General features: G+C 46.8%; 1 protein-coding gene across 1 annotated transcript in view; it reads right to left on the reverse strand.

The window, feature by feature from the left end:
* LOC138580190 (alpha-2-macroglobulin-like) overlaps window positions 1-24445 on the reverse strand; it is a 273947-nt gene that overhangs the window by 37037 nt on the left and 212465 nt on the right. Inside the window, exons 29-31 of the mRNA XM_069650527.1 lie at window positions 23501-23730; window positions 13302-13517; window positions 9580-9704 (exon numbers count right to left, since the gene is read on the reverse strand). Of these exons, the coding sequence (XP_069506628.1) occupies window positions 9580-9704; window positions 13302-13517; window positions 23501-23730 (571 nt within the window). The remainder of the gene's footprint in view (window positions 1-9579; window positions 9705-13301; window positions 13518-23500; window positions 23731-24445) is intronic.

Below are 24445 nucleotides of genomic sequence, written 5' to 3' on the forward strand. Positions count from 1 at the left end.
AGGACAGAGATGCTTCAAACATGATGGGAAGTCCTGAGGGTGTGGTAATATTGCTTGCTTAGCCCTGGGACTGTAGAGGAAGAGCTACGGCAACTCCCCCAGCTCATATATGAGTTCAGAGAGCCATATTGATAACCTCACTGGCAAAAAAAATAAACAAAGGCCTTCAGATGCTCCCGTGGAAACACTTTACAATCCAAGATAAGCTGTAGCAGGATAAGGCGGCTTGGTAGCCAGGAGATGGCATGGAGGATGCTTTGTGAAAGAGGACTGAACATAGGTGGACATTTCACAACATCATGAACTGGAGGTCTAGTTAGAACAGGTCAAAATGATACACGTGTAGTGGGGGATCTGTTTAAGACACCATAGGTGGAAGTCGGTAGAGGCAAACATTTTGGTGATAGATTCTCATGGTTTTCCAGAAGTGTAAAACCAGAAGATTGAGGATAGTGGTAATTTGAAGAGCAAGTTGCAGTCGAGGTGCTAGCCGTCACCGCAGTGTTTTGCTGCCTGACCTGAAAAGTGTTCAGCATTCTATTACTTTTGCCTGGATCAGTGTTTGACTCTCCCACCTGGATTGTACTAAAGGAGCCTGGGTGTGCGTTAGAGTGCGCATTTGCAGAGTGAGTTGCAGTGGAGGTGCTGCCATTCACTGCAGTCCCCGCTGGACACCCGGGGATACAGCGGTGAGAATTTTACATTATTTGACTGTCTTACTGAAAATATGGTTGTCACAGCAAGCTTGAAGGGGAAGTAAAAACACCCACCACCTCTACTACCGCACTGCTTTGCATTACGGAGCAGGGTAGAAAGACCCATTGCCTCACTGGGATCAGGCAAAATTCTAACACAGTGCCCACCAAAAAATCACAAAGCTCCTTCAATGGTCTTTCTTAGCTCACCGCTAAGTATTCAGGAAATATCTCTGTCTAAATTGGCTGACTCTCAAAAGAAAAGGAAGGACTGCACAAAGATAACAGGCTTTTCGCCTGTTATGCCTAAAATTACCACAAGTGAACTGGCTCCCACTGCAAAGGTGACAATGGCCATCTACGTCCATGGCCTTTGATGATAACAACTCTTTGTTAAATCTTTGCATGAATCTGCGGCTGTATTCTTCTGGCATTCCTATCAAAACCAATAAGCCAGGTATAAATGTGATGGCCAGTACTAATTTATCAGCCACACCTGACTTAAATAGACTTGTATCTTCCTCGTTGGTGGAGTCTGAAACCTGCAAAAGCAGCTGTGAAATTAGGAAAACGTCTTCCAACTATGCAGCAAAATGTATATCTATTAAACCAAGCATGGACATCCTAGCGGAAACAGTTGATGCAATTTTTGCCCTTTGTTCGATATTGGCTGATGAACAAAGAGAAACGAAAAAAATATCCTGGTCAGAGTTCTCCTCCGAACTGAAAGAACTACGTGTCCTCAAACGCAAAGCTGTGAGCAAATGGCAAGGATCTCCACAGGATTCCACGCTAACCGCCTACAGAACTCTTGCTACTCAATACAAAAAAGCTATAGTCCTAGCTAAATCCTCATTTTACAATGATAGGATTACTAACGCTACCTCACAATCTAAAGAACTATTTGCCACCTTTAAGGAACTGTCCACACCAGACACCAACTTACAAGAAGTCGTTAAAGACGAAGCCTGGTGCACGAGTGTACAAACAGCCCTGATCAATAAAATGTAACTTTTACAGAAGAAGATATATGATCATTACAAGGACCTCTCCAAATACAATATGCCAGCATCTCATACGACTAGCAAGGATGCAAAAGAGAAAACACTCTTCTCATTTAGAGAAGTAACGGAGGCCGAAGTTCTGGACATAGTATGGAAAATCAGACCATCCAATTGAAAAGGTGATGCATGCCCAGCTAAACTGTTCAAAGAATGTGCAGACACCTTAGCCACATTCTTTAAAACTTTCATTAATGCCTCATTCAACTCTAACACAGTCCCTGCATGCTTGAAAGAGGCATGGGTTTGCCCACATCTGAAAAAACCTTCACTCGATCCTGAGATAACCAACAACTACAGACCTATCACCACCGTCCCATTCCTGCTGAAAATTCTGGACAAAATTGCTTTTACCCAAATCCATCAGTTTCCTAGGCAAGTGGCAATCTGGCTTCTGCACGGCCCATGGGACAGGATCTGCCCTACCTGATTTCAAGATACAACTCAGTGACATTATGGACAAAGGCAAGCTGGCACTTCTCCTCTTGCTAGATCTATCGGCTGTGTTTGATCTCATTAACCAAGATACTCTCTGTAAACAACTCAAAAATGCTGCCCATTTCTCTTCTGATGCGATAGCTTGGATCTCGTCTTTCCTCAAAGGGAGACTTATGAGGGTCTTCTCGGACACTGCTTGCGCAGCACCCACTACCATACACTGTGGAGTCCCGAAAGGCTCCTGTACTGCACCGACCCTATATAATACTTTCACCTTACCCCTTTTCAATGATTTGGGGAATCGCGGCATAGCATACACAAACTATGCCGACGATACCCAAGTCTTACTCCCCCTAACAGATCCTACAAACAAGACTCAGATGCCCTAGTTAGCATTTATGCAGCCATCCAGACATGGATGGCAGCAAATGGTCTTTGTCTCAATGGAGAAAAAACAGAGATCCTCTTGGTAGGCACCAAAGAGACACTCAATAAACTCGACCCCCAATACATGACCTTCAACATTGACGATACGCCTATCACTGTATCACCGTCAATCAAAGCCCTTGACTCCTCCTTGACCATGACGCGCCAAGTCAGTGCCATTGCCTCCTCAGCAGCACTCACCACAAAAATCATCAACGCTGTCAAACCTTACTTGTCAACCGAAAACTGCCTTGCAATAGCCAGGGCTAAGAGTCGGTGCCAAACTCGACTACTGTAATGCCCTTTTCCTGGGAACCACCTCTAAAAACCTTAATAAGATACAAGTCATGCAAAACAACGCCCTCAGGGCAGCACTGAGCATCCCTAAAAGGGAACACATCTCTCAGGCGAGAAGAAATGTGCACTGGTTGCCAATCAAAGAGCGCATCCTATTCAAAATCATGGCCATCACACACAAGTGCCTCTCCCGCACTGCCCCACCTATCTATCTGAAAAGATCACCCCATCATATCATCCCGGCCCTTTAGAATGCACCACTCCAACCAGATCTACGTCACCTCCTTCAAAAGAACTAAAGCAGGAGGCTCCAGCTTCCAACATCTAGCACCCAAAACTCGAATGCCCAGCCCACAGACCTCAGAAATGAAACATCAAATACAGTCTTGCGTAAAGGGCTGAAAACCAAACTCTTCAATTAACTATACTATGTAGACCTACCACCACCCATCTGTAATGTTGAACAGCTCCGGCACTCCTATGTAATGTTAACAATTTATCACTAATAACTGTCTGTTATTTGTCCTGGCTCCATTGTAACCTTGGACCCGTCTTGTTATATTTTTCCACTGTAACCAAGGAACCTCTATTGTCCACTCTCCTGTTGTCATTATTGTCTGCACTGTCATCTAACTGTACTCACCTCGCAACTAAGTAAGCATACTGTAACAGTGCCACAATGCCCAAGGGCCGGTGTGCGCTTTATAAATGTAAATAAATAAATTAAATACAATGGGAGACTGAGACGTTTAGATACCTGGGGGTTGATGTATACCACTCTGTTGAGGTCGAATACAAGCCGAACACAGAGAAGGCAGTGGCTAACATTGAAAATAGCATCAGGTTCTGGGCAAAGCTCCCTCTGACCATGATGGGGAGAGTAGCACTGTTAAAGATGGTGGTGCTGCCTAGACTGTTGCACTACTTCGCAAATATGCCATGGGTGATACCCAAGCGATTCTTTGACAAACTCCAGGGTATATGTAGAGGGTTCATATGGCACAATACTAGGAACAGAATAGTGCTATGGAAACTGCAAAACACGTATGACCAGGGTGGCATTAAATTACCTAATTTTGAGATCTACTATCTGGCCAGCCAGCTGCAGTATGTTGCGAGGTGTTTATCAGAGGACTCTACATCAGAGTCCAGATTGTTGAGAGCTAAATGTGTCCCATGTTTTCTAAAAGAATAAATATGGTTGCCGAAAACACAGCAGGTTGGAGGAACAAGAACGTTAGACTTAGGATGAACGATTTGGCGAAGGGCTTGCCTTGCCATAAAGAACCCAAACCCATGTTCCCCACAGATGCCGCTAGTGGCACTGAATGGAGTGGATGAGCAATTGAGGAAGATAGTCCGGAAGCACTGGGAACCGATTGGTATAGCAAAGCTGGGGGATGTATGGCAAGATGGGAAGGCAGTGGAGTTTGACACACTGGTAGAAGACATTGGTTTACACCAGGGTCAGTATATCACTAATACTAGGTTGGTGCGGAAGACAAGAGACACTTGGTCAGAAATAGTGCTGGAGCTGCAGCCCGACACGGCCATAAAAACCTTTTACGATGTATCAGATGGAAGCCATGAGGTCTCCCGAATTTATGAATTGCTGATGTCAAAGGTGGGAAGCGAAGTGCTCCATTTGAGACAGGACTGGGAGGAGGAAGCCGGAGAATCTATGAGTGACGGGTTGTGGATGAGGGCCAAGGGATACCACAAAAAAGTGTCCAGGAATGCAAGGTTGCAACAAATCCAGTTATTTGTTACCCATAGAGCGTATATGACCCCTCAGAAGATTGCACAGTTTAAGAATGCAGGAATACAAACATGTCCTAAATGTGGGGAGGTGAACGTGGGACTGGTGCATATGTTCTGGGCATGCCCGGAAATAAAGAGATTCTGGGGGGAGGTGGCCCACCTCTTGAAGGAGAAAGGGATTAATCTGGAGGTGGAATCTTTGTGGGCGTGTATGGTAGAGGGGTTTCCTAGGCCGCGTAGGTTGATAAATGCGAGTAAACTCAAGGACCTGGCCTATATACTTGCTAAGCACAGGATTGCCATGGGTTGGAAAGAAAGCAACAGACCAAAAGCAGAAACTTGTAGGCACGACTTACAGAAATGGGAGGATGTGGAAACGGTAGTGTGGAGCGAACCAGTCAATAGAGGGTGGAGGGGAGTGGAGACACTGACAGCCTGGAGGCACCCAGCGGCTACACTATCTGGGTCTGCTCAGACTTGTCTAGTAGACGATGATTCCTCAGGGAGCAGAGGGAAGGGGTCCCCAGATAGAGTTGGGGAAGGTGGTGTTGAGGGGTAGTCTCGGGATAGGGGAGGGGGTAATGGGAAGGCGGTGGACATATTATGAAACTACACAGGATAATTGGAAATCACATTTGTTGTTCACTGTCTGTTTTTTTCTTTTGTTGTGTTGTTTGTTGGAATCAAGAAACATTGTTTTAAAAAAAATAGATTTAGTGACTGGGGAAGGATGAAGGGGCCACTTACTAGGTTGAACATCTGTATTTGTTTTGCACAGGCTGAATACAGATTTCTGGCACAAACTCTTAAACCCCTGAGCTAGCTTGCCCGCAAATGAACTGACATTCATTTCAAAGCTCCCTCTGAAGTGAGTCCTGGTTTCAGTGAACACTGTGGCTAACTCAGGTATGGCCTAGCTCAGCTGGCTAGCGAAGGCCACACCCACTGGTGGTGTCCATGACTGCAGCTCTGTGCGGCCTGTGCCAGACCTTGGTGGAGGGACAATTAATAATTTCACAGTTGGTGGATAACTCCTTATTTGAAAATGATCTTGAATTCAGATATTTGTTATCGAGATTTACATTGTGGACTATATGATTGCCCATTGCATATGTGTAGGGATGTGCAGTGTACGTACCGTGGCATCTCTCATATATTTAAAATGATTTTACTCGCCTCTAAGTGTTATTCACAGATCCTGTTTGGCCGATCTTCTCGCTCTCCCAACATCAACTCCCTGAATCCTACTGTCCACTTTCTGACACTATGGTGCCTTTTGGGACACAAAGCTTGTACATGTTTTTTGGTTAATTATCCATGCATTGACTGCTCATGGCCATGCTAATCCCCGTGGACTTTTCCACATGCTTTCTGCCCCTCTCCACCAAAAGCACGTCCTCCGTTGATATTTTTGAGCTAGCTTTATTAAGCCTTTCTATCAAACTTTGTGCTTGAATTGCCTGCCATTGTTTTCTCAAAGCAGTCTTCTGAGACTTAATGACTTAAGCGCTACTGGTGTAATAAAAATGTCAACCAGATCTGCCTTCACCTACTCGATTTATAAGCACTATGCATGTCCTTCACTGAAATCCTGTTAAAAACAAGCATCGACAAAGCCAACAGTTTGAGGTTGTGTATCAATATTAGGCATTATATGCCCAGCTACTCTCACCACTAGTTTTTCTCATCTGCAAAATGTGTAATGTCCCAGATCCCTCTCATGAACTTCTTTAAAACTTACTTTTCTAATCCATACATGTTGAAAACATGCTTTAAATGCACTAATCTGGACTCATTGTATTCAACATTTTAGTAGGTGATACTCCCAATCCCCTCGTAGAATGGTTGGGATCAGGCACTGCGCTCAGTCGTTTGGCGAAATATGGGGCCTCTTTGAAAAAAGATTTCCAGGGCCACTTTTGGGTCCTGTCAAACCGGATATTAAATTATGCCTCTTATTACAAACGATTTGTATGTATATTGGCCTACGCCAAGTTGCTTAAAATTGTACGCGAATAACTCTCTGCAGCAAGGTCTTGACTTTAGAAATTGATGTAAGCCGCCATCTTGAATCAAGCCTCCATTTTAGGTTAGAAACCGCCATTTTGGGGTTTTATACAAAGTCACCCTGTAATCTAAAATGGCCGTCTCGTGTGTCCTTGTTCTTGCCTTAACCTATCCAACCTCTGTAGGGGAGTTAATGTCCAACCTGCCCTCAGGCTACATGTTAGGGTCATGTAGACCTTGTCCTTTGTTGACCTCGGGAGCAGGGGATTACTTGAATTAGCAATGTTAAAACTACAAGTATACAAGAACAGTAATGCTATCCGAATATAATATTTGAAACATTGTTTGGTCTGTATTAAAACAATATGTAAAGAGTGTAAATGTTAAATTAAAGAATAATGGAGTGTGTTAGTAAATGTATTGAAAAATAAACCGCATGCACGAGATATGTAAATTAGGAAAGTGAACCTGGCGCGACCCTAGCCCAGTGCATGATTAACCTGTAAGAGGGCTGGACATCATTTTACAAATTGTATAAATGCGTCGATGTCCAGCTAGGAAATTCTCTCACTGCTCACATTGAACCCTGCTGGTGGTCTCTGTGATGTATTGACGGCCAAATAGCTATTTGTATACTTTGTTGAATACTGTTCAGTTTTGTAATAAAGATTCTGGGAATCTTTATAAGCCTGTGTCGGTGTATTTCCCTTTGCTCGGTGTAACAGCCGTAATATTGTTTTTTTTTTTCTGATTCCACAGGTCCCAGTCCGGCCCTGGACGTGAGCCAGCTTGAGAACTGCAATGCAGGAGAGGCGAGTATGGAAGAGTGGTGCCAACAACAACATTGGCGTGTGGAAACAAATGGAGGCAGAGCATAGGCGGGGGCTGATAACCCTAATCTCCTAGGAAACGTTCTAGCCCAGAAGAGGAGGAGACAGGAGTGACCCCCCTCCCTATCCTGTCCAAGGACAGACTTAGGGTACCAACCTTAGAATGTGTGCCACACCTGTGAGAACAAGTAATAATAAAGAACCTATGAGGGAATTATTGATGACTTGTTAAAGGACACAACATATCTGGTTGGCATAGCAATGCTTGTAGCATGCATTTAACTCACCACAGTGTGTCATATTGTTTGCTCGTCTTCCATATTTTCCAAAGATATAGGGCCTCATTACACGGACGGCGGTAAGGGTTAACGGTGACCGTTAATGGTAACGGTGACCGTTAACCCTTACCGCCATACTACGAGGTCGCTTTGCGGGTTGGGGAATTTAACGCCTGCTTTTTGCAGGCGTTAAAACCCAACCCGCAAAGGGACCTTGGTGCTAATTACGGCACTGCAAATTTGCGGTACCGTAATTAGCACCTTCCCCATTCCCATTATGCCCTATGGGGCATAAATGGGGAAGGGCAATGGTGGAAGGGGGAATTACCGCCCCACCAACCTTGGAGTAGGGCGGCAATTCCCCTTTCCGCCAAGGCGGTGCCGGCAATTTACCGGCATGGACCAAGGTGCTACGAGCACCTTGGTCCACCGCCTACCGTGTAATGAGGCCCATAATGTTTTAAAAAATGCTTGCCAATCAAGTAATCCTATTTATGCCCTTGAGCTTTCATGGCAGGGCATTGGAGTGATCACACTTAGTGCATTGCCTCTGGCAGGGGAGTCCTCACTCACACTCACTCTTGCCCCTCTCGCCATGTGTATATGGGCCATGAACCCTCCCCGTGCATTCTGATCCCCCTTTGTATCACACCACTTGCTCCTCCACCTCCCTTTTCTGTATATTTGCAATGAGATGCAAGAGTGTGCCAAGAGTTGCAAAGGAAGATTCAGGTTGATTGTCTTGCACCTCTGTGTCTGCCTGCCGCTTTGTTTTCTCAGCCAGGCAAGAGGAGTGAGGAGCAGGAAGATCAGGTTAATTGCCTTGCACCCCTGGGCCTGCCCGACGGTTAGTGTTCTCAGACAGGCCAGAGGAGTGAGGAGCAGGAAGATTCAGGTTGATTGCCTTGCACCCCTGGTTCTGCCCGCCACTTAGTGTTCTCAGCCAGGCTAGAGGAGTGAGGAGCAGGAAGATTCAGGTTGATTGCCTTGCACCTCTGTGTCTGCCCAGCGGTTAGTGTTCTCAACCAGGCTACAGGATTGAGGAGCTGGAAGATCAGTTGATTGCCTGGCAGTCCTATATCTTCCTGCCACTTAGTGTTCTCAGCCAGGCTACAGGAGTGAGGAGCAGGAAGATCAGCTTGATTGCCTGGCACTCTTGTGTCTGCCTGCCACTTAGTGTTCTCAGCCAGGCTAGAGGAGTAAGGAGCAGGAAGATTCAGTTTGATTGCCTTGCACACCTGTGTCTGCCCAACTCTTATTGTTCTCAGCCAGGTTAGAGTTAGGAGCAGGAAAATTCAGGTTGATTGCCTTGCACCCCTGTGTCTGCACACTGCTTAGTGTTCTCAGCCAGGCTACAGGAGTAAGCAGCAGGAAGATTCATGTTGATTGCCTTGCACCCCTGTGTCTGCCCGCTGCTTAGTGTTCTCAGACAGGCTAGAGGAGTGAGGAGCAGGAAGATCAGGATGATTGCCATGCACCACTGTGCCTGCCCGCCGCTTAGTGTTCTTTACCGGGCTCGGGGAGGGAGGACCAGGAAGATCAGGTTGATTGCCTGGCACCCCTATATCTGCCCGCCTCTTAGTGTTCTTAACCAGGCTGGAGGAGTGAGGAGCAGGAAGATCAGGTTGTAGTTGTGTCCTAGTGATGGCCATGTGATGGAATCCATGAGACAATGTGACTGGAAGGGTGGAAGTGCAACATGAACAGATATGATCCATGGGAGGACACGTGAGATGGGTGCAAGCGTTTAGACAACCAATGGCGGCACGGACCACCTTGAACCTACCTGACATTTACATGAAGTTCAAAGCTCTTCTGGGACTTCTGGTTACAGGTTTCGGGTACAGTCCAGACCGCCAAGTCAAACGGGGTGTCACCCTTCGAGCAAGGGACGTTGTAACGGAGGGAAGTCTGCAAGAGTTTGACAGGAAAAAGCCATTCATTTTGAGCTCTGTCAGATGATATTTAAGCCAAAAGGGGCCACTCTCTTGCCCACTCTGTCCATTCTCCTGTTCCTGTCACTTGCACTCTTACCGGTCCCCTCTCTACCCCCTTCCTATTCATGTTCTTTCTAAAAGCCGGCTAAAGGCATACAGTGAAATGGAGTTCCGAAAGTGTCACTTGGCAACATTAAGATGGCTTTTCCCTAAACTAAAAATGAGTAATGACTGGTGCCTGCTTCTCACTGCATGAGGGATGGATTTGCCGATCTTGCAAATCACTTACACCGTATTGCCCTTTACCCCCTCCTGCCAAATATCTCAGTATCTCTACTAATAATCTCACAACTGCAAAAGTCCACTTGGAACTGTATTTCTAATCTCTCCAAATATCACTGGTCTCAACCTTCTATAATGGTATCTTCCCAATGACCCCCTTCACACACACCTTCCAATGCTGTCCAAGCACTTTCCTTCCCCCACTCATCCTCTGTCCTCTCCAATAATCTTCTTCTCTCCACTCCCCTCTCTATGCACCCCCTTCATGCTTCCTTACCCCTCCCATCCTCAAAAGCAAGGCACTGTGCACTTGTAGAGAAACTCAATTTTCTCATAAAGAACTAAATTGACAGATACCCATGTTATAATTTGTTTTGGATTATATGTCTGCAGAATCCTGATATATACTTATAAGGGTCGGCAGTTGGGAAGGTCCACCGTACGACTTCTACTAAAGTGGTTCCATTTAAGAGTGGGATTTACCAAGTGAAGTGCCTGGCCCATAACTGAAATGACCGGGTAGAGTGACCAGACGTCCCAGAATTGAGCCCTCTGTAACCCCAAGCTGGGATTGAGGAAAGGGAGGTTGACCACCAGCAGAAATACTCACAACTCACTCTTTTACTAATATCTGTAGTTATGTATGAATTTATTTATTTATTGTGCTCCTGGTTTTCTAGGAATCCTAAACATAACAGATCAAAATCAATCATAGTAGAGTTCACAATCATAAAACATATTTACTAATAATTATAAACCAAATATAGTTTGGGAATTTGGTGAATTTTGCCTTAACACAGTTAGCCACCCAGGGGTGGACTCAAACCTAACCTTCAGTTAACTTCACCTGTTATTAATTGTGTGTGCCATTATGAAGCCTGAAGCAGCAATCAGAGCAAAGATTCCTTTGTTTTGAACATGCTTACTGTCACAGCCATATCCACACAGTGTATATGCAACCAATGACTGAACACCAAAACCCACTTTCCCCCCACTAATAAAGTGTAGTTATGGTGGCTGCTGCTCATTACTGAAGTGCAGTCACCCTGTCCAATGTCCACTGCTGAAGTGTAGTCATGGTGGCTACTGCCCACTAGTGAAGTGCAGTCATTTAGCCACTGCCCACTGCTGAAGTGTAGTCATGGTGGCTACTGCCCACTAGTGAAGTGCAGTCACCCTGTCCACTGTCCACTGCTGAAGTGTAGTCATGGTGGCTACTGCCCACTAGTGAAGTGCAGTCATGGTAGCCACTGCCGACTACTGAAGTGTAGTCATGGTAGCCCCTGCCAACTAGTGAAGTGCAGTCATGCTAGTCACTGCCCACTAGTGAAGTGCTCTCATGGTGGCTACTGCCCACTAGTGAAGTGCAGACAAGGTAGCCACTCGCCACTACTAAAGTGTAGTCATGGCAGCCACTGCCCACTACTGAAATGTGATGGTAGCCACTGCTGACTACTAAAGTGCAGTCATGCTAGTCACTGCCCACTACTGAAGTTTATTTATGGTATTCATTGCCCACTAGTGAAGTGTTGTCATGGTGGCTACTGCCCACTTGTTAAGTGCAGTCATGGTAGCCACTGCGGACTACTAAAGTGTAGTCATGGTGGCCACTGCTGAATAGTAAGTGCAGTCATGCTAGTCACTGCCCACTACTGAAGTTTATTTATGGTATTCATTGCCCACTAGTGGAGTGCTTTCATGGTGGCTACTGCCCACTAGTGAAGTGCAGTCAAGGTAGCCACTGACCACTATTAAATTGTAGTCATGGCAGCCACTGCCCACTAGTAAGAGCAGTCATGCTAGTCACTGGCCACTACTGAGGTTTATGGTATTCATTGCCCACTAGTGAAGTGCTGTCATGGTGGCTACTGCCCACTAGTGAAGTGCAGTCATGGTAGCCACTGCACATTAGTAAAGTGTACTCATGGTAGCCTCTGGCCATTACTGAAGTGTAGTCATGGCAGCCACTGCCCACTACTGAAACGTTGTCATGGTAGCCCCTGCCAACTAGTGAAGTGCAGTCATGATAGTCACTGCCCACTACTGAAGTTTATTTATGGTATCCATTGCCCACTAGTGAAGGCTGTCATGGTAGCCACTGTCCACTAGTGAAGTGCAGTCATGGTGGTTACTGCCCATTACTGAAGTGTATTTATGGTATTCATTGCCCACTAGTGAAGTGCTGTCATGGTAGCCCCTGCCAACTAGTGAAGTGCAGTCATGATAGTCACTGCCCACTACTGAAGTTTATTTATGGTATTCATTGCCCACTAGTGAAGTGCTGTCATGGTAGCCCCGGCCAACTAGTGAAGTGCAGTCATGATAGTCACTGCCCTCTACTGAAGTTTATTTATGGATTCCATTGCCCACTAGTGAAGTGCAGTCATCCTATCCACTGTCCACTGCTGAAGTGTAGTCATGGCAGCCACTGCCCACTAGAGAAGTGCAGTCATGGTGGCTACTATCCACTAGTGAAGTGAAGTCATTGTTTCCACTGCCCACTACTAAAATGCAGTCATGGTAGCCACGGCCCACTATTGAAGTGCAGTCATGGTAGCCACTGCCCACTACTGAAGCACAGTCATGGTACCTACTGCCTAATAGTGAAGTGCAGTCATGCTAGCTACTGCCACTTCTGAAGTGCAGGCATTGTGCCACTGCCCACTGCTGAAGTGCAGTCGTGGTGCCTACTGCCCACTACTGAAGTGCAGTCATGGTGCCTACTGCCTAATAGTGATGTCATGGAAGCCAAAGCCCTTTGCTGAAGTCCTGCTTGTATGGCCTTTCCCATCATGTTATTTTTAAAATCTGGTCACCTGAAAAATGAGGGTACCCCAATTAGCTATTGACTCTGAAAGGCCAGAGTGGAAAGCGAGCTAGTAGCATGGGACGGAGTGGGTATTAGCTTGTGTGCCTCTCAAGAGGGTTTCTGACTTTCTCTTTATGCAAATCTGATACCAACATATTCCACCTGTCTTGTGAAGTTGCTGGCATTGAACTGCACACCAGTGGGTGGCCATCACCAGTCACCTGTGCAAAATGTTAAAATTCTGGCTGTGGTGGGGGTTCAAACTTTCGACTGCTGGTTGGTTTAATTGCACCCTGGTCAGAAGGACTATCAGAGGTAACAAACTGAAATGCCCAATCTAGTCCCTCGGTACTGGCAGTACCCCCAAGACACCCGCTTCCCCGTAGCTTAATTCCAGCCCTGCATTCTGCCATTCTGGGTCACTCTTACGCCCATGCTCCCCCCACTCTCCATTACTGTGGCGTACCAGGGTGAACCCACCTGTGCGTAGACGCATCCGTTGCCCTGCACCTCTGCAATGTACTTTCCTGGAACATGCGGCAGTTTGGCTTTCTGGAGAAGGAGCCGGTTGCCATCGTCCACGTGGAACTGTGTCTCGACCTTGGCTTCACAGCGCACTGTCACAGCACTCGCCCCATTCTTCACAAAGGTGGCTTCGCCGTAGACCGCCATTCCTTGGAAGGCCACGCATGTGTCCTGGTTTAGAGCAGTGAAGGGGGGAAGAGGAAGCAGAGATGGTTAACATATAGCATGGGTGCAATTATTTTTTGGAATTGGGTGCAGTAAAAGACACGCAATAACAGAAGGGTCTGTGCAAGTGTTTTTTTTGTATCAATTAAATGAGATTGTATGTACATTTACCCGCTGGCCACACAGCACATATTAATGATAGTTTAAATGTGTAGTAACATTTTTAAAATATTTCTCACAGTACATTTCCTACCTTCACTAATATTTAATGGTGCACAACCCCACATTTCTGCCCTGTACTGTCCCCTTTAGTACCCTTTAATTGCTACTACTTCATTTTATTTTCCTTTTTTCTGTGTGTTTTTAATTTCTATGCCCTTTTGCCTTTTACTATTTATTATATTTCTATTATGTTTATTTATTTATTTATTTAGTATATTATAGCCAGTTACTGCTTTTGTTATGCATTCACATCAAATAATATAGCCATATAAATTGAGATGGGTCATTATCTCGGGATAATAACCCGCTAACAAGTTATGGGCCGAAGCAAATCCAGGGGATATAGGGTGGGTAAGGGTCATTATGCAAAGCGATAATGACCATTCTAGAGCTGTAAAACGCTACTAGCAAACAGTGGTAGTAGCTATACATGTTTATGAGGTTAGGTGGTGAAGTAAAACACGTTATTTTAATACTGGGTAAAGTAAATAGGCAACTTCGTTAGCAAATTAAATGTGGTTTTATTTTGTCATATTGAAAAATCCTAGTTGCTCACATAAATTAAGCATTTTAATTACAAACTCGTTTGACCTAAAACCTGTTTAACACAAGCATATATTTGGATTTTTACCATGTTTTAGTTTTATCTTTTGTCTGTTAAATAGGATGTTGCATAAACAAAGGTGTTCTCATGGAGGGAATGTCTTGGTGAAAGGTACCGTGCCTGGAAATTTCATTGTTGTTTCCCTGTCTGCTTTTGAAAACCGAATGTTCAGATCGCAGTCAATACCAATAGTTATTGTCTGCCCTCTAAACATTCTGGTTGGCTGAGAGGAGGTTGTGACAAATCAACTTCTGGGGCACCAGTGGTCCAAAGATGAATATCGGTTTCTAAACCATCAATCAACCCCACACCTCTAGTACACCTGAAGGGATCTGAACAGATTGGAATACAAGTAAATTATAAGACCTCCTTGTCCAATTCGGGTACTGGGTAACGTGGACGGAACGGCAGGCTTATTGTTGCGTGTATCATTGGTTAGTTGCAACACAGAAAAAAACATAATTATTACCCAATGATAAAAGGGACTGTCCAGTCAAGGTTGGATAAAAATATTTCCTTTATTATTACTAAGACAGACAGCTCCAGCACACTACAATTACAACCCCCACTCCAAAGGAACACATAGGACAGACAGTTTCACAAAGAAAGGGATGCACTCTGAATACTGACAGGAGGGTAGTTGGTAAAGTAATCAGTTTTATAGTTCAGGAATATTTGGTTTCAGCACCAAAGGGGCAAAGGGTCGTAACTGTCTCTAGGAGCCCTCAGAGAAGGACCAGGCGGGCAGAACCACAATGTACCTGGTGCTGAAGAAGTTCATGGTGCTCGACAGCGTCAAGGCAGTTCCAGTGTGCTTTGCAGCCCTTGAGACAGAGTTAGTGGTGGGAGACAGTTGCAGGTACCAGGTGACAGGCAGTTCGACAAGCTGGACGGTCGTCTGCAGACTGTCCGGCACGGCAGCTTGGGGCCAAGAATTGTTGTCTCTGTGCAGGTTCGGGGATCTGGAATGCTGGTCGAGGCATCTCGGACGGCTCTCATGACTGTGCCGTGACAACAGTCAGTAGTGCAGCTGGATGCGTTTCGAGGAATCGACTGTCTTGAAATTGTGCTTAAAAAGATGGATGCTGGATTATGCTTGTGTGGCACTCCACTTAACTTATTTACAGGGCTTGTGTCGTTTGAATCAGATGGCCAAAAGCGCAGGAGGGTGTTAGCAGGCAACAGACGTGTCCTTTGTCCAGAGACTCTCCAGCACATCCCACCTAGGAATCTTGCTGTCAGAACCTAGCAGGGCACGCTGTGTGCTTGCTGGGTACCGTTCTGGAGCTGCTGGATGGGTCCTCTGAGTCAGGTATCTCCCTCTGTTCCCTGAGAGATGTTTAAGGGAGGGATATTGCATCCCACTTGGAACTCCTGGCTTCCTTCACTGGCGGAAGATGTAAGGTAGACTGTTCCTTCAACTCAGGTCCAAATGAGTCCTTCTTCTTACTCCTTGCAAAGTCTTCACAAGATCTGCTAAGTGAGGAGGTCAGCCCTCTTTTAAAGCCAAATGGGCCCCAGCGATTGGTGTAGGCTAGGCCCACCTTAATAAACCAATCCTGTGTCCCCACCAACGATCTTCGGTGAAGCTTCAGGTCAGAACCAGGGTGCTTGGCAACAGACGGGGAAGGATGATGACATATACTTCTAAGTCCCACCCATCTTCCGGTATGCTGTACCACAAAGTGTATCCCTAATTAACTGAGCCTTATACGGTGCTTGATCACAACATGGGCCTCTTTTGAAGTAGGGGGTTGCAGGCAGACTTTTGCCTCCTCTTCGCCTTCAAATACTTCCCTGCTCTGAAAGGAGTGGTACAGACAGGACATTCACTGCCCTTTTCATACCAAGGAAGGGTGTTAGTACCAAGTTGACACATTGCATTACAAAGAGGTGTCTGGCGTTTGGTCTCCATTGTCACTCCCTGCACACAGGCCTTCCCTGAGGCCTGCAAATTAACATTCTTCAGGATTTGCAGCCACCAGCAAGGTTTCACAACAGAGATGCAAATCCATGGTGTCTTGAAATTCTAATCAGGCTGCCCATGGCCAAAGGAGTTTTGATGTGCCCACGGCTGTCAGGTGCCAGCTACGCATGACAGAGGAGGGCGGCGTTGGTAAGCTGAGTCTGGCTTGTGCTGGATGTCCATATCTAATACCTGTAGGGATTTAGCCCACTGCAAAAGCCTAGGATTCTCCCGTTGCATGGCCATTAACCATCGCAGAGGCATATGGTCGTTCTGGATCGTAAAGTGAGACCCAACGATGTAGGGTTTCAGCTTCTTAATGGCCCACACAACAGCATACACCTCTTTTTCTAGGATAGCCCACTTCTTTTCCCTTTTTGTCAACCAACTGCTAATGTAGGGGACAGGTTGCTCTACCCCTTCAGAGTTCAGCTGTGCTAACAGTGCTCCAATCCCAAAATCGCAGGCGTCTGTCTGGATAATGAATTCCTGACCATAGTATGGCACTTTCAGAACTGGGGTCCTGCAGAATCCAAACTTTAAATCCTGAAAGGTGGTTTGACAGGCGGGGATCCAAGTTACCTTCTTTGGTATATTTTTGTTTGTTACATCATCCAGAGGAATGGCAATGCTCCCATTCCCTCTGATGAACGACCGTAGTACCCGGTGAGACCTAGAAAGGCTCTCACCTGCGTCTGGGTGGTGGGGATGTCCCAATCCTTCACAGCCTGTACCTTTGCTTCAAGAGGTTGTTTCTTACCTCCGCCGACCAGGTGTCCTAGGTTAGTCATGGTACCCTGCGCTATCTGCCACTTCATAGCCCTCATAGTGAGGCCTGCTTTCTGCAGTGCCTGAAGCACATGTTTCAGGTCAGATAGATGATCCTCCCAGGTGTGTCTGAACACGGCAATGTCATCTAGATAGGCAACACTGAAGTTTTCCAGCCCAGGCAAGACCTGGTTAACCATCCTCTGAAAAGTGGCAGGGGCATTCTTCAATCCAAAGGGCATCATAGTGAACTGATAATGTCCTTCCGGGGTTGAGAATGCCGACCTCTCTTTCGCTCAATCTGTCAAGTCAACCTGCCAATACCCCGCTGTGAGGTCAAAATGTACTTGGCAGCACCGAGCATGTCAATGAGCTCATCTGCCCGAGGAATGGGATGAGTATCTGTCTTTGTGACAGAATTGAGCCCCCTGTAGTCCACAAAAAGCAAACTTCAGTCATCCCACTGCTGGTCTTTCTAGGGACCAGTACCACTGGGCTAGCCCAGGGGTTGTGGGATGGCTATTTCACACTTAGAGACAACATCTTGGAAACTTCCTCCTTGATGCTGTCCCTGACCTTATCTGACATGCAGTGAATTCTACACTTCACAGTCTTACTGCCTATAGTGTCCACATCATGGGTGCATCAATCTGTGCAACTGGTAGTCAGCGAAAACAGACCATCAAACTTTCCCAGTAAATGGCAACAGTCTGTCAGTTGCTGTTCTGACAGGTCCGTTGCAAGGTTGATACCTTCAACTGACCCATCTGTGGCTTCAGTGTGCAGGAGGTCTGGGAGGGGATCGGCCTCCTCCTCAGTCTCTCCATCAATCACTAACGCCATGACCAAGTCATCCCGGCTATAATGGGGTTTTAGCTGGTTGACGTGAAAGACCCTGCACATCTGTTTAGGTCCTTTCACATTAATGAGATAATTAACCTCACTGAACTTTTCCAGCACACAGTAAGGCCCAGTCCACTTGTCCTGAAGGGCACTGGGTTTGACTGGGTTTGACAGGCTCCATAATTCAAACCCACTGGCCTGGCACTCCTGACACTGTGGCCTGGAGAATAGACTGTCATTGAGGCATTTTGGTCATGCCAGTGCTCCATCAGCTCCTGTCTGGCCCTTAGATTTTTTGTTGACTGTTCCATGGCCTTTGCTATTCTAGACTGAAGGCCAAGTACATAGTCCACCACATCTTGTGATTGGGATGAGGGTATGTTTTCCCATCCCATCTTCACTAGACTGAGGGAACCTCGTACAGGGTGTCCAAACAAAATTTCAAAGGGGCTAAACCCTACTCTGTTCTGTGGCACCATCCTGTAGGCGAACAGAAGGCATGGCAGGAGAATATCCCATTTTCTCCAAAGGTGCTCTTCCAAGCCACCTATTATGCCTTTCTTGGTCTTGTTGAACTGCTCAACAAGCCCATTGGTTTGTGTATGAAAGGAGGTAGAGAACCGGAAGGTGACTCCACACTCTTCCCACATATCTTTCATATATTCTGATATGAAGTTTGATCTCCTGTCAGAAACGATTTTCTAGGGGAATCCAGGAAAGGAGAATATCCCAGTCAGAGCCTTTGCAACCCTAGGGACTTTGATGCTCCTCAGAGGGACAGCCTCAGGATATCTTGTGGCGTGGTCCACCACCACCAAGATATATTAGTTCCTTGACCCACAATATCCATGCATATTCTCTCAAAATGCCGTCCAACCAGGGGTAGTGGAACTAAGTGGGCCTTTGTGGCACCCCTTGACTTGCCAGAAGCTTGACAAGTTAGGCATGGTCGGACATATTCCTTAACTTTTACGCCAAACTGCGGCCAGTAAAAGTGCGGAGACAACCGGTCTGATGTCTTAGTCACTCCCAAGTGACCCGCTTGAGGAATTTTATAAACCAAATCCAAAAGGAACTTTCTGTGGGATTGGGAACCACCAACATTCTGGTATACTCGCCCTCAGAATCCTTGGGCTCACTGTAGAGGAGCCCATCCTCCCTGTACACGTTGAAAAGTCCAGGGACCTCCCGCTTAGTCTGCTCCTCTGCCTGCTTCCACAGACCTGCCAGAGTGGGACACTCTTTCTGGGCTGTGAAGGAGTCGGTCTGATCAGGCCCCCAGCTGATGCAAACTCATTCAGCTTGGGCAGAACCTTAAGATCTGTGCTCACCTGGTCCTCACCTCAGTTTCCTGCGCTGTGCCAACCAACTCTGAAGTCACGGTGTCCCCTGCTACCAAAGTAGGGTCCTGCGTGGCTACTAGTCCGTCTCCCACAGGAGTAGGCAACTCAGTAGTCTGGAATAGGGGCGACCGGCCATCTTTGGCCCTCGATTGTGTAGCTGCTGCGACTTTATCGGGATCAGGAAGCTCATTACCCAACAGACATGGGACAGGGATGGAGTCTTTCACCGCAACAAGGCGCTGGGTCGTTACACCTCACCAGCTGAACTCTACTATCACCAAGGGGAATTTACAAATCCACTTACCCGCAACTCAGGCCCATCAATATACTGGCCTGGCTGTACCAACTGTCGGCTGACAGAGGTGACGCTAGCCACGGTGTCTCGGACTGCAAGTGTTTTGTGTCCATTGATGTACACATGCTCTAGATAGAGTTGAGTATTATTGGCAACTGGGGTCTCTTCTGGAGATCCGGTACCATTCCCACTCAATGTAACCAATCTACATTCGGCCACTACCTGGCCTAGTGGGAAATCCTCCTCTGAGAGCCCCACACTAATGATGGCCTCCTCCATTAGTCCAACATTCACTATGGCTTGCTTGGCTAGGCCCTTGCAAGCAGGATCCCCTTTCCCATGGCCGAGCTCCTTGCACAAGAAACAACATTTGGGTGGTGAGAATGCAGGTGTCCCAGTGTTAGGGGTGCCCATGCTCTTCTTTTCTGTGTGCACAGCTGAACTAAGGTGTGGGGGTTTCCCTTTGCTTTTTTTGGGACCTGACTTGGAATAGGGTTGAGTTGGACCTTTGTCCTTCCCATCCTTGTTTACTTTTTTGTTTGCTGATTTCTGTTCCGGTTTGATTTGCTTGCCTGAGTCCTTGTCTGGACTTGAGTACTCACAAACGAGTCATCACCCATTGCAAGCTCCCTAGGGTCTGTGATAGTCTTGTCCATAAGATGCTGGTGTAGGTCAACCTCACAATTTTTCAATACATGCTCACACGCCATCAAATAGTACATCCCTTTAAATGTGTCAACTTTGTTACCAGTCACCCACCCACTCATATTTCAACTACAAGTGTGTGAGCTCTTAAAATGTTTGCCCACTTTTCTTTCCATGCTCTCTGAAGCTTTTGAGATACTGTTCTGCAGTTTTACAGAAGTTCCTGTGGAGGGCTGCATTCATGCTCTCATAAATGAGCCTTTCCTCAGGAGTTAACTGAAGAATTGCATCAGTCCCTGGTGTCGGTAAGCGACTCATCAGGGCTGCACCCCCCAGTACCTCATCCACCTCCTGCAGCTGGAATGCCATCTTGAGCACTTCAAACCAGTCAAAAATATCCTTCCCCACTTCATAAGCCTGTACTAAATCGTTGAGGATGTGCCGTCGGGGCTTGCCCCAGGCACTCTGGTTTGAGCCAAGACTGCTGTTCTTGCTAGCTGTTCTTCAAGCGCCAGCTTGCGCAGCTCTATGGTGACCTTGTGCCACTGTTTCTGTTCCTCTAGCGCTAGTCTCCTCTCCTTGAGCAGGAGCTTTCTAGCCGCTACCTCATTAATAGCTGGAACAATTACTGGCCCAATTAGAGACTGTGCTGAGGCCTGGGACCTGCGGGATGCCGCACCAGTCCCTGTCCTCACTAACACTCTTGAGTGTTGAGAAACCACACTTGCCCCATGGCGGGATGATGACGAGAAACACTGCTCATGCGGTCATCCTCGTAATTTACCCCCTTCAGAAGGTCTTGTCCGTTCTGGTACACAGGCCTAGTCCATCCCCTGGGGTCTTCTCTCCAATCTTGGGGAAGTCCCCTCTCTTGACATTAAGCGCACAGGACATCCTTGGTCATGCCTTTTATAGTCTCCATGTGAAGCTCCATGATTATTTCTATTACCTAGCAGTGACTAAACGTTGTCTGCAACAGTACTTTTATCGTTGGGTGACTAAGCTGTGCACAATGCTCCAAATGATCTGACTGCTTGCCAACAATGTAAGAAATCAACTTCCAGGCACCAGTGGTCCAGGGATGAATATTGGTTTCCAAACCATCAATCAATCCCACACCTCTAGTACAGCAGAAGGGATCCAAACACATTTGTATATAAGTAAATTATAAGACCTCCTTGTCCAATTTCGGCAAAATGGACGGAACGGCAGGATCATCTCTGCAAGGTCGTGGATCGTTGGTTAGTTGCAACACAGAGAAAATACAGTTATTACCCAATGATAAAAAGGACTGTCCAGTCAAGGCTGTATAAAAATATGTACTTTATCATTACTACAACATACAGTTCTAGCACACTACAATTACAACCCTCAATGTAAAGGGACACAGAGGACAGACAGTTTCACAAAGGAAAGGGATGCACTCTGGATACTGACAGGAGGGTAGTTGGTAAAGTAATCAGTCTTATAGTTCAATATTATTCGGTTTCAGCACCAAAGGGTAAAGGGTCATAACTGTCTCTAGGGGCCTTCAGAGAAGGACCAGCGGGCAAGAACCACAATGTACCTGGTGCTGAAAAAGTTCTTGGTACTCGACAGTGTTGAGGTGGTTACAGGGTGCTTCGTAGCCCTTGAGACAGAGGTAGTGGTGGGAGACAGCTGTGGTTACCAGGCGGCAGGCAATTCGGCAAGCGAGGCTGGACAGGCGTCTGCAGGCTGTCCGGCACTGCGTCTCGGGCCAAGAATCGTTGTCTCTGTGCAGGTTGGCGGATCTGGAATGCATCTCAGACGGCTCTGGTAACTGCGGCGTGACAACAATCAGTGGAGCAGCCAGATGCAGTTCGAGGATTCGACTGTCTCAGAATTGTCCTTAAAAAGAGGGACACTGGATGATGCTTGTGTGGCACTCCTCTTAGCTTCTTCGCAGGACTCATGTCCTTTCAAGGTGGACGGCCCAAAGCTCAGGATGGTGTTAGCAGTCAACGGCCTACTTCTTTGTCCAGAGAATCTCCGGCGCTTCCCACCTAGGAAGCTTGCTGTCATAACCTAGCAGGGCACGCTCTGCCTGCTGGCTGGGTACCGGTACTGGAGCTGCGGGACAGTTCCCCTGAGTCTGGTATCTCCCCATGTTCCCTGGGAGATGTTTAGGGGAGGAATCTTGCTTCCATCTTGGAACTCCTGGCCCTCCTTCACTGGCAGAAGATGTAAGGTAGACTGTACCTTCAGCTCGGGTCCAAAGAGTCCTTCTTACTCCTTGCAAAGTCGTCAGATGATCTGCTAAGTGAGGGCTTCAGCCCTCTTTTAAAGCCAAATGATCCCCAGCGATTGGTGTAGGCTAAACCCACATTAATGGACCAATCCTGAGTCCTCATCAACAATCTTCATTGATGCCTCAGGCCAGAACCAGGGTGCTTGGCAACATACAGGGGAAGGATGACAACATATACTTCCAAGCGCCACCCATCTTCCTGTTGTTGTACATCAAAGTGTCTCCCTTAATTAACTGAGCCCTATGCGGCGCTTGATCACAACATGGACCACCTTTGAAGTACGGGGTTGCAGGCAGACCTTCGTCTCCTACAATTCACATACTTCCCTGCTCTGAAACGAGTGGTTCCAGACAGAACAGTCACTGCCCTTTCTTAACAAGGAGGCGTGTTAGTACCAAGTTGACACATTGCATTACAAAGAGGTGTCGGCATTTGGTCTCCATTGTCACTCCCTGCACCCAGGCCTTCCCTGAGCCTGCTAATTAACATGCTTCAGTATTTGCCGCCACCAGCAAGGTTTCACAATGGAGGTTTCGCAACTCGCTAAACCCACCGCCAAGTCCATTTGAAGAATTTAGTTGAAGAATTAGGTGCAGCATTTTCTCCTGGATCCCACCATTCAAAAATGCTGTTGGTCCTTCCTTAAAAGGCCACGAATTTGGGCACATGGGTTTCTATTTCCCTAGAGTATTGTTACAGCACAGGTTCTGTAAAATGAAAGCATGTAGAAAACATGGATTGTAGAATGAGTCCTGAGGCCCTCTCCATCTGCTGGGAATACTGGGAAAGTTTAAGAAGCTGGAGAGTATGAAATGGTGGAGTGAATAGGAGATGTGACATGGAAGGAAGAATCAAGTGAGAAGCCGCAGCTCACACACAGTTCCACTCCGTCCCTGGAAGGCAGGTCCAGGGGCACAGAAAGATAGATCAGGGCACTACACTCTGTTATGGTCATATATTGAGGAGATAGGCTGGCTGATAGTAGGTGGCAGGGATCCACACATACACACACAGACTTACACTTCACACCCACCTGCGTGGACCGAAAACCTCCCTGGGCGTTCTGCTGCTTTGACATCCATCTCACAATCTGAGAAGACTCTTTCAGATCCTCCTTGGAGACGGGATGCTTGGAGAGGCGAGCCAGCAGGACGTAGCCTGTCATTTCAACCTCAGCGGAGGGAGCGTGTGGGTGGAACCGGAAGAAGGGTAATGGCTCCTCGTCTTTGGTATCCTTAATGCGTTCCCAGTGTTTGGACCCATCTTAAGGAAAAAAAAGAGATCCATCCCTCAGAAAGGTTATAGTCTGATGTATCTTAGTGGAGAAGGCTGGCACTCTGGGGGTTTGCCTATGGGGTGGCCATGCTCTTCCTCTGATCACAGGAGGCAGGCAATTCAGAGAACAGGCAAGAATTAGGTGGGCACATGAATACTGTGCATCCATAGAGGGGATTCCCCCAAAGGGAGGCCAAGCTTTAAAGGACATTGTTCTGAAGTCCCTGCCAAATACCAGTGAGAAGGGCCAATGTATAAACAGGGATACATATGAATTCTTCTGGGATGTGTACATGGGGCCATCCTTGCTCTGCTGACAGCTATTGTTCTCCTAAATCTAATACTTCAATGTCCATTGCTAGCACTTTAGAAGAGAGCACAGGAACCAGAAGGAGAACATTAAGTAAGCAACACAGCTGGAGAAATAGACTTCAACATGGGAGAGAAGAAGATGGAATAGGCAGAACAGACTGAGAAAGGGCAAACAAGGAGGCACACAAAAGAGCTGAACAGATGGAGGGAGCCTGAAGAATCGGAAATCACAGGAATACTAGCACAGTATGTAAAGGTGAATTGCATACATGTGCAGGGCACAGCGGCATTAGGACAGCATATGGAAGCAGGGGCCAGCACAAGGAAAGAGAACTAGAGAAAATGTGTGAAAAGAGAGAAAATGTCTGACAAGAGAGACAATGGAAGTGAA

The sequence above is a fragment of the Ambystoma mexicanum genome, chromosome 3p (genome assembly GCF_040938575.1).
Source record: "Ambystoma mexicanum isolate Mex_15411 chromosome 3p, UKY_AmexF1_1, whole genome shotgun sequence".
Classification (NCBI taxonomy): domain Eukaryota; kingdom Metazoa; phylum Chordata; class Amphibia; order Caudata; family Ambystomatidae; genus Ambystoma; species Ambystoma mexicanum.